Source organism: Mustela putorius, unplaced genomic scaffold, assembly GCF_011764305.1.
Source record: "Mustela putorius furo isolate JIRA1106 unplaced genomic scaffold, ASM1176430v1.1 tig00000594_pilon_pilon_pilon, whole genome shotgun sequence".
Lineage (NCBI taxonomy): Eukaryota > Metazoa > Chordata > Mammalia > Carnivora > Mustelidae > Mustela > Mustela putorius.
Window position 1 is genome coordinate 148011 of NW_025421427.1, and position 16055 is coordinate 164065.

The 16055-nt window shown below is 41.9% G+C and overlaps 4 protein-coding genes and 1 pseudogene across 4 annotated transcripts; 3 read left to right on the forward strand and 2 right to left on the reverse strand.

The window, feature by feature from the left end:
- Nucleotides 1-371: 371 nt before the first annotated feature.
- Nucleotides 372-767, reverse strand: LOC101679867 (histone H2A type 1-A). The gene has a single exon (XM_004778781.1). It carries the CDS (start codon nucleotides 765-767, stop codon nucleotides 372-374), a length of 396 nt encoding a protein of 131 aa, XP_004778838.1.
- Nucleotides 768-1069: 302 nt separating this feature from the next.
- LOC101672430 (histone H2B type 1-A) lies at nucleotides 1070-1491 on the forward strand. The gene has a single exon (XM_004778755.3). It carries the CDS (start codon nucleotides 1085-1087, stop codon nucleotides 1466-1468), a length of 384 nt encoding a protein of 127 aa, XP_004778812.1. The 5' UTR covers nucleotides 1070-1084; the 3' UTR covers nucleotides 1469-1491.
- Nucleotides 1492-7133: 5642 nt separating this feature from the next.
- LOC101686094 lies at nucleotides 7134-10851 on the forward strand (annotated as a pseudogene).
- A 1355-nt stretch (nucleotides 10852-12206) lies between these two features.
- Nucleotides 12207-12607, reverse strand: LOC123392671 (histone H2B type 1-A-like). The gene has a single exon (XM_045082303.1). The coding sequence runs from the start codon at nucleotides 12590-12592 to the stop codon at nucleotides 12209-12211; it is 384 nt and encodes a 127-aa protein (XP_044938238.1). The 5' UTR covers nucleotides 12593-12607; the 3' UTR covers nucleotides 12207-12208.
- A 235-nt stretch (nucleotides 12608-12842) lies between these two features.
- Nucleotides 12843-13253, forward strand: LOC123386929 (histone H2A type 1-H-like). Its single transcript, XM_045082222.1, has one exon. The coding sequence runs from the start codon at nucleotides 12843-12845 to the stop codon at nucleotides 13236-13238; it is 396 nt and encodes a 131-aa protein (XP_044938157.1). The 3' UTR covers nucleotides 13239-13253.
- The last annotated feature ends 2802 nt before the right edge of the window (nucleotides 13254-16055 follow it).

Sequence of the window (16055 nt, forward strand, 5' to 3'; positions counted from 1 at the left end):
CTCTTGATTTCTGCTCAGGTCATGATTAGGGTCCTGAGATTAAAGTCTCCAGGGGGATCTACACGGAGCATGGAAACTGCTTCAGATTCTGTCTCCTCAAAAAAATCTTCCTTGCTAACCAACCACTTACAGGAAGGCTGGTTGATCCTTAACTTTAAAACTCAGAAGAACCCGTTAGCAGAACCAAAGGTCTAGTATGCGGGGATTTTTTACCAGGATTTATGGCACATGTATATACGTGTATATAGACAACTCACACACATGGCAGTTTATGCACAGCCTTCACTGATCATTTGAGTGGCTCTGAAAAGAGCCTTTGTTTTTTCTTCACCAAATGTTCAGGTCACTCACTAGGATTCATGACTTGTTAACTATTTGCTCTGGACTTTGTGGTGGTGGCTCTCGGTCTTCTTGGGCAGCAGCACGGCCTGGATGTTGGGCAGGACACCGCCCTGCGCGATGGTCACACCGCCCAGAAGCTTGTTGAGCTCCTCGTCATTGCGGATGGCCAGCTGCAGGTGGCGCGGGATGATGCGCGTCTTCTTGTTGTCCCGAGACGCATTACCCGCCAACTCTAGAATCTCTGCAGTGAGGTATTCCAGCACGGCCGCCAGGTACACGGGTGCACCAGCCCCAGTGCGCTCTGCATAGTTGCCCTTTCGGAGCAGACGGTGGATTCGGCCCACTGGGAACTGGAGGCCTGCTCTAGATGACCTGGATTTGGCCTTAGCGCGAGCTTTGCCACCCTGCTTCCCGCGTCCAGACATAACTGAGTGCACCACAGCAAACCAACCGCTAGAGACCCTACTGGGCCTATTTATAGTCTGACAGTAGGTTGTGATTTGCTGTCTGATTGGCTGACGGCTATCTAGCCAATCAGAAAGCCTCGCCAGAATCACCTCATTTACATTCACGCCACTGCCTACTAACCAATCAGACAGTGTCTGCTCAACGCGTCACTTCAGAGCTGTGCCTATAAATACTGCTCTCGCCAGCCTCCAGTGATCTTTGCTTACTTGGTGCGTACTGGAGCCGTTAGAGCTGTAACTGGAGAGCTGTAACGCTGTAGAGCTGTACACTCATCATGCCAGAGCTGACTTCAAAGGGCACGACCATTTCCAAGAAGGGCTTCAAAAAAGCTGTAACTAAAACTCAGAAGAAAGAAGGAAAGAAGCGCAAGAGATGCCGCAAAGAGAGCTATTCCATTTACATCTATAAGGTGCTGAAGCAGGTGCACCCTGACACCGGCATCTCTTCGAAAGCCATGAGCATCATGAATTCCTTTGTAACGGACATCTTCGAGCGCATCGCGGGCGAGGCGTCCCGCCTGGCGCACTACAACAAGCGCTCGACCATCACGTCCAGGGAGATCCAGACGGCCGTGCGCCTGCTGCTGCCCGGGGAGCTGGCCAAGCACGCCGTGTCCGAGGGCACCAAGGCCGTCACCAAGTACACCAGCTCCAAGTGAACTAGCCCAAGTAAGCGTCCTCACCTAAATAACCCAAAGGCTCTTTTCAGAGCCACTTAAATTTCCTGGAGAAGGGCTGTGGGCTCTCTGCTGACCGGGCACAGTCCCTATATCCTGGCAAGCTGAGAATTAAAAAAATTTTAGGAAACTGGTGAAAGTAAGTGCTAGTTCTACTTGGAACAGTGACTTGTTCAGCCAATTGAGGACCAAATAGTGCTGTAAAAAGAAAAACCTGCAACTGAAGTTGCCCGAGTATGGTCCCCAGTGGTGCCAAGATTCACATTACATGCTAGGGCTACTGGTATTTTCCATGGGAGCCCTGAGCATCTCAATAGAAGAAATTCTGTAATGCAAGTTCTGAGAAGCAGACTGGGATGTTGGAGACAGGCTCACAGTCTGCAGGGCAGAAGGAGAGGGCCAAGGACTGCCAGAAATGGGGCTGGTTCCCAAGACCCTGATATCATGACCTGAGCTGAAGGCAGATGCTTTAACTGAGCCACTCAGGTGACCCTGTAGCAGGCCTTTGTCCAAAAATCTTCCCCAGTAGAAGCCAAGGGCCTGAAGCTGTGGAGAGCCCTTGAGACCCTAGGGTATTCTGGAGAATATTAATGATATTTTGCTTCCTGTTTATTGCTGTGCATGAAATAATTGGTCCTACAGACTACTCTAGATGCCCTGAAGTTGCAGAGTTTGAGGTGCTATCTCTTAGTTCAAAGTGTTCTATGTTAGATGTTCACAGAGGGCATGTTGACACTGAATGTGTAAATGTCAGTGTATGAGGTTTTCAGATTGGAACTCACTAACTTGGCTAGTCACAATCAGCTGGTAAATAGTAACTTTAACTGAATCATTTTTACATTGGTTTTCTACACCTATGATCACTTGTTCTGTCGTAGGATTGATCATTAAATGGTGTCTGTGTCCTGGGGCGCCTGGGTGGCTCAGTGGGTTGAGCCTCTGCCTTCGGCTCAGGTCATGATCCCAGGGTCCTGGGATCGAGCCCTGCATCAGGCTCTCTGCTCGGCGGGGGGCCTGCTTCTCCCTCTCTCTGCCTACTTGTGATCTCTCTCTGTCAAATAAATAAAAAGAATCTTAAGAAAAAAAATGGTGTCTGGGTCCTGCATCACTGCATCATCTGGACTCTTCTCAGAGAAGCAGACCAAGTACTAAAATCCATACGTGATTGAATTCAATGACCTTAAAAGGAAGGGATCAATTACTTCCAGCAGACCTGTGATTTAGCTGGAATCCTCAACTTGACTTAATTTAAAGCACTTTTTTAAATGATTTAGAAGTGTATACATGTTTTATTCTCAATAAATAAACTTTAGTGCCACCCAACAGTGCCAAGCCTGACACAGCTTTTACCTCAGATTATGTTTTGGTTGCAAAGAGCCGGAAGTACCAAATGAATGAGCTGATAGAATATGTAATGTCACTAATCAGGATGTCCAAAGGTAAAGAAATTGCAAGAGTGGGATAACCGAAGTCCCGGTTCCATCGCCATGATAGCCTCAGCAATTCTCCACACCCTGACTTCACCGTCATGCTGGCTACAGACCCAAGTGTTCATGCAGACAGGGTGAAGTAAAAGCAGGAAGAAATAGTCTATTTCACTGGGTCTCTGACTGAGAGCAAGAAAAGCCTTCCCTGAGCATTTCCTTGTCACTTTTCCTTTTTTTTTTTTTTTTTTTTTCTGAGAGAGAGAGAGAGAGAGAGAGAGAGAGAAGTACAGAGGGGGAGGGAGAGAGAATCTCAAGCTGACTCCCAGCTCAGCAGGGAAACAACATGGTTCTCCCAACCCTGGGATCATGTCCTGAGCTGAAGTCAAAAGTCAGATGCTTAACTCACTGAGCCACCCAGACACCCCACCTTCTCTCTTTTCTAAACCTGATTCTAGTCCCAAATACTGCTTGAGCCATTCACCTACAGGGAATGGGACCATGTGTCTGGTATGGGCAAATCAATTTCCTTCATATAAATTTGTCATATTTTTTATTAAGTATAATTCTAGATATTTTCATTCTTCTCTTATTATAAATGGTGTATTTCCCTATTCAAATCTTCTATCATTTAATTGTTCTATGTGAAGGTATTGTTCTATGTGAAGGTATTGACTTGTGCATCATTTTTATATCCTATTATACTTTACTTAATTGACTTAAATTCTTGTTGGCTTTCTGGTAAATTCTGTTGGGTTTTACACTTTGGTGATAATATCTGAAAATAAACATTTTACTGCCTCCTTTTAATTAGCTTGCTTCTAATTTCTTTCTTCTGTCTTATTTCAATGGCTCACAGACTTCATAAAGATGTTAAATAGAAATGAAGAGAGTAGGCATTCCATTTTCCTTCACTTTGCCGGAGAACCTTTTGCACTATTCTTCATTAGATATATTTCATCATAATGAGAAATAATTCTTCTTTGTCTACTTTACTGAGAACTCTAAGTTAAGAATGGATATTGAGTTTTAGAAAATGCTTTTTCAGCATCACTGGGGATGCTTCTTTAGACATATTATGATGAGTTATTTTAATAAACTCCCTAATACTGAGCTATCCTTGCATTTCTGCATAAAACCCCGCTTGGGCATCATGTTGTTCACTTAATTCCAGTTGCCAATATATCATCTACAATTTATGCTTCAATATTATAAATTAGATAATCTCTATTTTCCTTTTTTGTGTGTAATAGTGTTCAGCTTTTGGTATAAATTTTTATTCAGTTCATAAAAATAATATGGAAGATAATGCTTTTTTTTTTCTTTAAAGATTTTTTTGAGACAGAGAACGTGTGGGCACATGTGCACGGACACATACGAGTGGGGGTTAGGGGGAAGGGGAGAAGGAGAGAGAGAATCCCAAACTCCCACTGAATGTGGCACTCAATCCTACAACCCTGAGATCATGACCTGAACCAAAACCAAGAGTCCGATGCTCAATGGACTGAGCCACCCAGGTACCCCTAGAAAATAACTGTCTTTTTAATACTCTGAAACTGAATACACTGGAATTCTGTTTTCTTGAAAATTCTGGTAAAATTCCCTTTTCAAAACAATGGGTACTTGGTGTCTCTTTTACAGTTGACAGTTCTTTGACCATTTCCCCTATTCTTTTATGAACCTATTCTGCTTAGATTTGCTAATAATTTGTAATAAGTTTTGGTAAAATATATTTTACAAGAAAACCATTTAAAGATATCCTCTTAGGGACAAGCAAATTGGTCTCTAATGATTTTCTCTCCACCGTGCATGTAACTACAAGTCCTTTATTATCCCTAATTTTCTGTTTGTGTTTTCTCATTTTTTTACAAACCCCATCAGTTAGTGGCTAGTCTTTCATTTTTAAAATGTATTCATTTATTATTTCTTTACCTTTATATTTATTATTTTACTGTAATGAAAAATTTAAAAACAGTTTGGCCATTTCTCTTTCTCCTAAGTACTTTTCCCAGGTTTTTCATTATTTAACCTTTTGCCTTCCACCGACTCACTTTATTTTTATTTTTCCTAGCTTCTTTAGTGGGGTGCTTACTTCACAGAGAAAATTTTCACACTGCACAGTTTTGATATAAATGAATTTCAGTTATGACAGTTCAGTTAAATAACACCAGTTGTCCAACAACACAGTATGAATTTCAGTAGTGAGTAGATGCATAAATTACAAACTTCAGCATTGGATCTTTAGTTCATATAAGTCACTGCACAGAAAACAAATGTACATTGTTTTCTATCATGTGACCTATCATGTCACTTATTTTATTTATATATATATTTTTAAAGATTTTATTTATTTGTCAGAGAGAGAGAGAGCACAAGCAGAGGGAGTGGCAGGCAGAGGAAGAAGCAGGCTCCCCCCGAGCAAGGAGCCCGCTGCAGGACTCTGTCCCAGGACCCCAGGACCATGACCGAGCCAAAGGCAGACGCTTAACCAACTGAGTCACCCACATGTCCCATATCACTTCTTTTAAAATGTGTTGGTTTCTGGACACTGCATACATTACTCAGTTTATGTACAAATAGGAAATGTGTACTTTTAGTTGCCACTTTGTCTCCCAGTGATAAATGTACATGACAAGAACTGCTCATCAAAAGAGGGATTTGGCCATCAAGATGAAAGTATAAGAAAAAAAAAGAAAAATAATTATCCTGGAAGTGGAATTCAAACTGAATATAAAAGGAGTTCTAGAAGAAACAGCTGGCAGTGAGACTGCTGGCGCTATCCAGAGACTAGCTACATGACCAGAGGAACTCGGGGAAGGTGAACTCACGGACATAAGTCGGAATATGTTTGTGTCGAAAAGGATGAAGATGTTCCAGAGAAAGTAGCTCTGGCAAAACACTTCATAGTACAGGAATTCTCAAAGATATTTCACAACACTGAAAATACAAAGAATAAAATGGTGGAAGCTGACACGAATTTAGAAAGAGCATGACCCTTCACCAAGGTGTAGAAAAGAAGCTCGGTGTACCCTAAGTTATATGATGACGAGAAGGCAAGCATGTCCAACTATTTTCGCGAAGCTTTTAAAAAAGGAATGACACTTGGGCGCCTGGGTGGCTCAGTGGGTCAAGCCACTGCCTTCGGCTCAGGTCATGATCTCAGGGTCCTGGGATCGAGTCCCGCATTGGGCTCTCTGCTCAGCAGGGAGCCTGCTTCCTCCTCTCTCTCTCTCTCTGCCTGCCTCTCTGCCTACTTGTGATTTCTCTCTGTCAAATAAATAAATAAAATATTAAAAAAAAAAAAGGAATGACACTTTAATTCTTTAATGGTTTTAATATTTTAAAGCACAATGTCCTAAATATTTTTTTAATTTCCCTCTATAATCATAGCAGTCAGTTAAGGGAATTTTTAAATATCTGGATAAAAATGTAGAAATTATTTAGTAATCATGATTTTTCCCACTGATTATTGAGATTGCTTTGCATCATCATTTTAAGATTTTATACTACCTGAAGAATTGCCTGTATTTATGCGTTCTGATTAATGTAAGCAGTTACACTACCTTTTGTTCCTCTAAGTCATGCTCCCCCCCATTCCCACATATTCACAAATATTCTGAATTCTCACTGATATGTAAGAGTTGCTGAAGGATATGAATTTCTTCATTCTCCAGTAGGAAACTGGAAATGTTTATTATTAGAAAAGCAAAGCCATTGGTGAAACTGTCTTTCCTTAGATCCAACTTGCAGGCCAAGAACCCAGCTTCAGGGACCTTGGTGGCACAAAGGACGGTGGAAAGGGTTCGCGATCTCCGAAGACTTTTAATGTCAGACAAGTTAAGAGCAAAGCTTTAGTCCAAAACCATCCACAGGAAAGCAGTGAAAACACAGGGGTTCCTGTTATTGTTTCAGGTTTTTAAAATGTGCTTTAAGAAGGGTACTGTCTGCCTGTTGCCGGCACCTCAGTCCCTGAGTAACATAGGACAGGCATGATGGAATTTTCTGAGGAAAGGGTCACAGCAGAGCTACCACTTGGCTTTAAATACAGTGAGGTTGGGGTTGGGAACTGGGGAGAGCAGATTCTGAAGGTGCACCCCTCCCTAAGCCCCTCTAGCTGTTTACTCCACCCCGACATTACCAGCAATAACTACCTGTTGGGATTTTCCCTGGAAGTAGGGAAGGTCTTCCCTCTCTCTTCCTAATTCTAGGGCTGTGGTGTTGTTATGCCACAGAGCAGAAAACATAAGGAGTGCCAGGAAGGTGAGGGCTGGAAAACGGACAGAGCACCCAAGCCCGTTGAGAGACCTGGATGCTGCCATTGCCCTCAAGCTACCATAATTTCTCTGAACCCAGAACAGCAGAAAGACCTCTGCTGGTGCAAGTCAAAAGAGAAACTTCCAAGCCCCATCTCGGATGGGACCGTGAGGTATGTGGGGCAAGGGAAACCCTCCTGGGGAGCGGGGCCACAACGAGCCAGACCAACGTAAGTCCTCACTCTACTGCCCCGGCAGGCCCGCATTGCTCTTCCTTGAGTGGAGGCCAGTCAGAGAAAGTGGCTGCATTTTGTTGTTACTCTTTGTGTTCCAAAAAAGATTTTAAAATTGTGTTTCTTTTTCCTCTGGTCTTCAAATATTTGCTCAATGAATGAACGTGTGTGTGTAAAAGGACAAGACCGAGGAGGTGCTTACTCTTCTTGTGTTTCCTTTCTCCTAGAGTGAGGTAGACATAAACCCAAGGTTTCAATTAGTTATGAATGAGGGAGATAATTAGGTGCCCCCAAAAGGCTTTCTGTGGTCTATAATTTAGTCTAAATTACTTCAGTCCAGCTTTTCCTCCGGTGACCAGGAAGACAGTAGACATTCAGAGTGAGCATGCCTACTCACAACAGCTAAAAATCTTTCAAACTAAGAAGGTCCTTCTTGGAGAAACTGGCAAGGAGAAGCTCCCATGATACTATAAGAACATCGGTCTGGGTTTCAAGGTGCCTAAGGAGGCCACTGAGGCTGCCTACATTGACAAGAAATGCCCCTTTACCAGCAATGTCGCCATCTGAGGGTGGATTGTGTTTGGCATGGTGACCAAGATGAAGATGGAGAGGACCATTAGTTATCCAGCAAGACTGCTGCCACCACGTCTGAAAGCATAGCTACTCAGAGAAACACCATAAGATGTCCTATACCTGCCCTCCTGCTTTACAGATGCCCAGATCAGGAACATCATCACAGTGGACAAGTGCCAGTCCCTGAGTCAGACCACATACTTCACCATTCTCAAGGTCACCAAGCACACTGGCACCAAGAAACAATCTAGAGGTTCTGAGACTGGATGCTTGCCAATGCCAGACAAAACAGAGTTATTTTCCCCATTCATTAGTCAATCAATCAATCAATCAATCACTTCAGCCCAGATAGAATGATGGAAATTTTGTGTGCATCAATGTTAAGCTAAACCTTAGGAGCAATTTGTTAGTTTGTGATGTGTAATGGGTTCAGTTTTGTTCTGTTAAAGGATATATACAAGTCTTAACCCCTCATACCTATGAATGTGTTTGGAAATAGGGTATCATTAAGAGGTAATTAAGAATCTTGAGATGAGATCAATCTGGATTTAAGGTACCCTTATAAGGGAAAGGAGGAGGTCATCGCAGACATAGAGATGCAGAATGGAGGGCCATGTGAAGCCTGAGGTGGGCAGAAGGAGTAGGGGTGTCTTAAGCAGACTCCACGCTGAATGTGGAGACTGACATGGGGCTTGATCTCAGGACCCCAGATTATGACCTGAGCCAATACAATAGTTGGATGCTTAACCAACTCCACCACCCAGGTGCCCCCAAATATGAGCTTTAATAATAAAATAATGCCAGATTGAAACAGTTTTCAAAATATTTTAAAAATGTTTGATAGAGTAATATTTTAATATTTATATTTAATATTTAATAATTATATTTAATAGTGCTTTTAAATTTGCACTTGAAATAGCAAATAACAATGATAATACTTTGAGGTTCTCATGGGTATTAATATTTTGAGCGATCGGTAATTATGGTGAAGAGCTAGGAATATGGCTGTGATTTCCATTGGCAACAAAGCCACAGGTATGGCTAATGTGACTGGTCTGTTTGCTACGTAGTATTCATAACTGAAAAGAATGCTAAATTTCAGTTAATGGTTAGTGAAAACAAAAATTTTTCTCATTTAAGATTACTCTGCCAACTGAATGGAGAATGGATTTTATGGAAACAAGATTAAGAACAGTGAGGCTAGCTAGGGACAGTAATTTAGGTGTGAGATAGATGACAGGGACTGGACAAAAATGGCAGCAGTGGAGATGGGGAAAAGTAGCCAGATAACAAAAATATATGGGAAATAAAATCGATACATCTTGTAGATAGATTGAAGTGGAGACTGAACAAAAGAACTAACAAGGAAAAAATATCACATCTCTGGCTTGGACAACCACGTGAATGGGATGGCACCATGGCTACCATGAACCGTAAAATTGAAAACACTTGTCAAGAGAGACTGCAAACCCTTGTGGAGAGAATTTTGAGGTGGCTGTTAATGTCAGAATGGCGACGTTGAGAAAGCAGTTGAATTTACTGGTTTGGAATTCAAGGGGAGCCCTAGACTGCAGATATAAATCTGTGAGTCTGCCATAGGTGTTTAGAGCAAGGAGTGTGGTCTAGGCTACGTAGAGTGAGGTTAGTGTCCAATATGCTAGTCACTAGCCATACGTAGTTACTGAGCACTTGAAATGTTGCAAGTCTGAACTAAGACATGCTATAAGTATAAAATACACATTGGATTTCATAGATCTAATTCTTTAAAATGAAAATTATCATAATTTTATCTTTATTACATGCTGAAATTATACATTTTTGGTATATTGGATTAACTAAAATATTTGATTAAACATAATTTAACTAATTTCCTTTTTCTACTTTAAATGTGGCTGCTGGAAAGTTTAAAGTGACATATATGGCCAATGTTTGTGTCTTGCATTATATTTCTGTTGGGCTTTTTGAAATTAAAAATGTATGCTCTGCTAAAGACCCTGCGTAAGAGAATGAAAAGACAGACCACAGATGGAGAAAATATTTGCAAATCATCTATATGATAAAGGACTTGTACCTAGACTATATTTTAAGAAATGCCTGAAACTCAACAGCAAGAAAATCAACCCAATTAAAAAATAGGCAAAAGATCTGGACAGACATCTCACCAAAAAGATCTACAGATGGTAAATAAGCATTTCAAAAGATCCTCAACATAACGGTTATTAGGGAAATGCAAATTAAAAACAATGAGCTATTACACACACCTATTATTAGAATGGCTAAATCCAAAACATGACATTGCCAAATACTGATGAGGGTTTGGAACAACAAGAATTCTCATTCAGTCCCTGCTTGTGAGAATGCTGAGCGGCACAGCTGCTTTGGAAGACAGTTTAACAGTTCCTTATAAAGCAAAACATACAGCCCAGCAATTGTACTCCTGGTAATTTTTACCCAACTGTTTCAAAAGTTATGTCAACATAAAACCTGCACACAAATACTTACAACTTTACTTACAATGGCTAAAAAGTGGAAGCAACGAAGATCCCTTGAAGTATGTAAATGGAATTCAAGGAGAGCCCTAGACTGCAGATAGAGATCTGTGAGTCTACCATAGATTTTTAGACCAAGCACAGTTGGTCTATCCATACAATAGAGTTATTCAGTGGTAAAAAGAACCAAGATAGTAATCCACATAACAAAAATGGGTAAATCTTAAATACATGCTGCTAAGGGAAAGAACCAGCCTGAAAATCAAAACTCCTCAACTCGAGTTGATCAGGATTTGGGAGCTGTGCAGATATCTGCTGTTTTATAAGGTCTTATTAGGGCAGCTGGGACCCCTGAGTGGAGATGATGCCCCCTTCCCATACAATGTGGCATAGAGGTTCCATCTATTACCTCCTTCAAGGACTCCTGGCTAAGGCATTCAGAGGTTCTGCAAGGGCATGTGACACTTTTTTCCTATGAATTTTTACTATACATATTCAACTAAATGGCATTTCAGTTTGTTTTTTATTTTTATTTCTTATAAAGAAGATGTATATATATTACATCTTTCTAGAAAAGGAAGAAACTAGAAATTAAGAGTCAAACTGAGGATTCTAGCTGAACCACAGGTTTCTGGGAAGTAGTCATAATAATTTGAGTCCTTTTTTTTTTTTTTGTCAATTTCCATGGCCTTTTTCACTGATTTTTTAAAATGCTTGTGGGCTCTCTCAGAAGAGTCCAGATAATTATGGCAGATTAGATCTTGTACCTAAAGTCCTCTGCTGTGATTACCGGGCATCCTATTTTGATAAATTCTGTATGACCCGATTTGGAACATCATGGTATTGAGCGCAGAAGTACATGGTACAAACACAATTTAATGATCCAATCACAATATAAAAAACAAGTGGCCCTATTATAACTTGTAATAAATGATGCAAAAAAAGAGTGAATTCATTAATGTTCCTCGTTTGCCAGTTGATTGGGGTTAGCCAATTATCGGGCTCCAGTGTGAATTAGTTGGCAAGGCAAAGTGTCCACATTCCTGTCAACCTGCTCTTGATATATAGCCCAGTTTAGAAACCACAATAAATGTTCGGATAAAATCAGACCAAGAAATTCTGGGCTTTGGGCCTCAAATATCAGCAGCTTATGGGCAGCTAGCCTGACACAAAGAATTTTTTCACACATCATAGCCAATGTAAAGAGGAAGCAAAACAGCTGTAACTAATGCTCCCATACTAGACAGTCTTAAGGTCTGTAAAGTTTGTTACAGCTCCAGGCTTTCACTGTTATCTGATACAAAGTACTTAAAACTAATATTTTTTAAATAAAGGGAAGCCATATTCCTTATGGCTCTCATGGCCCATGGAAGGATCTCCCTGAGGACACGGGATTACTGGAATTTTTTTCTGTTCAAAGGATTCCCTTCTCTGAATTTCTTCACCTAGATATAAAGTCTCACTGAAAATGCTGTAAATGCAGAAAGAATCCAGTTAGGTGTTTAGTACTAAGATAGTCATGCAACCACTCCAGTGAGACCTCATTATTTCTCAAAAGATATTGTGTGAGCAAAGTGAACTTGGAAAAATGGACCAAGAAATCTATTTGCTTGTTACACCAGCAGTTTCCAAGTCAGAACACCTACCCACATACATTACAACTAAGACGAGCCTACAGTCTTTTGGAAAGTGTGGGTGGCTCTTAAAAGAGCCTTTGGGTTCTAAAGCTTGTCTAGTGACTGGAGTCATTTTACTTGGAGCTGGTGTACTTGGTGACGGCCTTGGTGCCCTCGGACACGGCGTGCTTGGCCAGCTCCCCGGGCAGCAGCAGGCGCACGGCCGTCTGGATCTCCCTGGACGTGATGGTCGAGCGCTTGTTGTAGTGCGCCAGGCGGGACGCCTCGCCCGCGATGCGCTCGAAGATGTCGTTGACGAACGAGTTCATGATGCCCATGGCCTTGGACGAGATGCCCGTGTCGGGGTGCACCTGCTTCAGCACCTTATAGATGTAAATGGAATAGCTCTCTTTGCGGCATCTCTTACGCTTTTCCCCTTCTTTTCTCTGAGTTTTTGTTACTGCTTTCTTGAAACCTTTCTTGGAAATGGTAGTGCCCTTCGAAGTCAGCTCTGGCATGGCTGGTAAATAGCTCCAATGTGGCCAACAACTGGCACTCGGAGAAGCCAAGTGTGGTATTTATAGGCGCAGCGCCCAATGATGCGTTGGGCGGCCAGCATCCGATTGGTCAATGGGTAGTGGCGTGTTTTTAAATTTGGTGATTCCAGGAACATCCTCTCATTGGTAGACTAATAGCCAATCAGATAAATAGGCCTGGTGCCTGGCCTAACGGAAATTCCCTCCGTTATCACACAGGTGTTCCTAAGCAATGACAGGTGGAGGCAAGCAGGGCGGCAAGGCCCGCGCCAAGGCCAAGACGCGCTCGTCGCGGGCGGGTCTGCAGTTCCCGGTGGGCCGCGTGCACCGCCTGCTCCGCAAGGGCAACTACGCGGAGCGGGTCGGGGCCGGCGCGCCCGTGTACCTGGCGGCCGTGCTCGAGTACCTGACGGCCGAGATCCTGGAGCTGGCGGGCAACGCGGCGCGCGACAACAAGAAGACGCGCATCATCCCGCGCCACCTGCAGCTGGCCATCCGCAACGACGAGGAGCTCAACAAGCTGCTGGGCCGCGTCACCATCGCGCAGGGCGGCGTGCTGCCCAACATCCAGGCCGTGCTGCTGCCCAAGAAGACCGAGAGCCACCCTCATAAAGTCCAGTCCAAGTAATACCTCAGAAGCAGTAAAGCTTTGTGAGTGAAAACAAATCCAAACTGAACCAAAAGCTCTTTCCAGAGGCACTCACATTTTCTGAGAAAGAGCTTAGATTTACAAAAAAGTTAACGAAGAACAGTAATGGATTCACCTGCAATAAATAAGGATTTAGTTGACCACAACTCTTTTTAACAGGACGTGGAAAACTATCTAGTTAATGGTGACCGAGACCTCTGAAGCAGTTTGCCTTAACGTGCAGTGACTTTTCCAACGGAACTGTTTTAGCCCTCCAGAGGACACAGAGTAGCCATCTGGCAGGCTCTGGGGGGCAGAAGTGCCTCTCCTTGGCAAAGGAGCAAACTTAGATTAGGGCTGTTGTGACAGCAACAAACTTAGCACCAAACAAGGGGTATGATTGGTCTTTTGAGCCTTTGTGGATTATCAGAACATTGTGACTCAGCAACTTGAGGTCATTAACCCAATTCCACCCTCTGCTCCAAGAATCCATAAGAGGGCAGTGAGATAGGCTGGTCTGTCACTTACGGTTTCATCTCTTGCCCCATGAGTCCTCTAAAGTCCTGAAATTTATCAGAACTGGACCACATTGAACATTCTACCTAGTAGAAATAAAACTGACATGTGACTACCTTCCCATCTTAAATATACATTCTTACACAGTCCAACTAAACTCACCAGTATGTTAATCAACCAATAATATATGACCATCATATAAGAATGGCACCCAAATAACACAATGCTGGAAATAAGAACCAAATTTGTTGCCTTCACTGGAATATAACAATATTATTAGATCTCTGACCATTTTCTCTTTAAAATCTAGCAGGAAAACTTGGGATTCCCCGATGAATCTCCTCTCCCTTTATTATCAGAGACAAATTAAATCCTACATGATATAAGTAATTTTATTCCTAACACCTTTCTTTTGATTTTCCTTAATCGCAGCCATTCAGGTTCTGCTTAGATTCTAGGCTGCTGTCTGTGTTCTTTCTGGGCAATTTAGGATCTTGTATTATCTTAAGAGCCCAGGTGGGGCCTAAATCCAGTAATAACTGGTTATAAGAAACCAAAGAGAAGACACAGAGAAGGGAAGATCATGTGAAAGTCGAAGGCAGTTGTTAGAAGTGATATGGCTACAAACCAAGGGACACTAAAGATTCCTGGAAGCCACCAGAAAAGAGGAGGGAAGCATGGGACAAATTCTCTCCCTAAGCACCCAGAAGGAACCAGTTCTGTTACACTTGAATTTGACTTCTTCCTGCCAGAAATATACAAGAATAAACTTCTGTTTTAAACCCCCAGTTTGTGATTTGTTATAGCAGCCATAAGAAACTAATATTCTCTTTTAAGAGAATGCAAAGACAAGCTATAGACTCAAAGAAAATAGCTGCAAAGCACATATTTTACAAAGAACTAGTACTTAGGATATATAAAGAACTCCCAAAACTTAACAGTAAGAAACTAGTCAACAATCCATTTAGAAAATGGATGAAAACATAAATGGATTTCACCAAAAAAGATATACAGATGGCAAATAAGCACATAAAAAGGTGTTCAATATCATATGTCATTAGGTAATTTAAAATTAAAACCACAATGAGATGCCATTATACACTGAGCCCAATGACCAAAATCCAAAACACTGACACCACCAAATGCTGGCTAGGAGCTGAAGTAACGGTACAACATTACAGTGCTGGTTGTAGTGAAAAATGGGACAGCCACTTTGAAAAACACAGTTGGTTATAAAAGTAAACATTAGCTTAATATTTGATCCAGCAATTGTGATATATCTATCTAAGATTATGTGTGTGTGTGTATGTGTATGTATACCTCCCAAATATTTATAGCAGTTTTATTCACAATTCAGTTCAATAGATGACTGGATAAATAAACTATGGTACATCCAATCCATACAAGGAAGTTTTATTCAGTGATAAAAAGAAAGGAGCTATCAAGCCATGAAAAGGTAGCAGGAATCTTCAAAGCATACTGCTAAGTGAAGGAGCCGGTCTGAAAAGACGATGTACTACATTAGTCTAATAACATCCTGGGAAAGGCAAACCTGTAAGAACAGTAAGAAAGACTAGTGGTTGTCAGGATTTGGTGGAAGAGATGAAGCACGGAGGACCTTCGGGACAAGGAAACCATTGTCTGTAATTCTATATGGTGGGTACATGACATTATGCAGTAGTCAAAACCCCCAGAACTAACAGCACAGCACAGGGTGAATGCTAATGTAAATTATGGATTTTCACGAGTAATAATATACCAATAGAGAATCATTAATTGTAAAAATGTGCCACACTAACACAGTGGCAGAGGAAGTATATTAAGTATATGCACTTTTTTTTTTTTTAAAGATTTTATTCATTTATTTGACAGATCACACGTAGGCAGAGAGGCAGGCAGAGAGAGAGAGAGGAGGAAGCAGGCTCCCCGCTGAGCAGAGAGCCCAAAGCGGGGCTTGATCCCAGGACCCGGAGATCATGACCTGAGCAGAAGGCAGAGGCTTTAACCCACTGAGCCACCCAGGCGCCCCGGTATATGCACTTTCTACTCAATTTTTCTGTCAACTTGAAACTGCCTTTAAAAATAAAGTCCATTTTTAATTTTTTAAAAAGATTTATTTATTTGAGAGAGTGTGTGAGAGAGAGATCATGAGAGGGGAGGGATAGTGGGAGAAGCAGACTCCCCACAGCAAAGAGGTGAATGCGGGACTCCATCCCAGGACCCTGAGATCATGACCTGAGTGGAAGGCAGATGCTTAACAACTGAGCCACCCAGATGCCCACAAAGTCTATTCTTTAAAAA

Bases quoted from the DNA above. Each gene is read 5' to 3' on its own strand.
- LOC101679867 (XM_004778781.1), bottom strand. From the start codon at position 767: ATGTCTGGACGCGGGAAGCAGGGTGGCAAAGCTCGCGCTAAGGCCAAA.
- LOC123386929 (XM_045082222.1), top strand. From the start codon at position 12,843: ATGACAGGTGGAGGCAAGCAGGGCGGCAAGGCCCGCGCCAAGGCCAAG.
- LOC123392671 (XM_045082303.1), bottom strand. From the start codon at position 12,592: ATGCCAGAGCTGACTTCGAAGGGCACTACCATTTCCAAGAAAGGTTTC.
- LOC101672430 (XM_004778755.3), top strand. From the start codon at position 1,085: ATGCCAGAGCTGACTTCAAAGGGCACGACCATTTCCAAGAAGGGCTTC.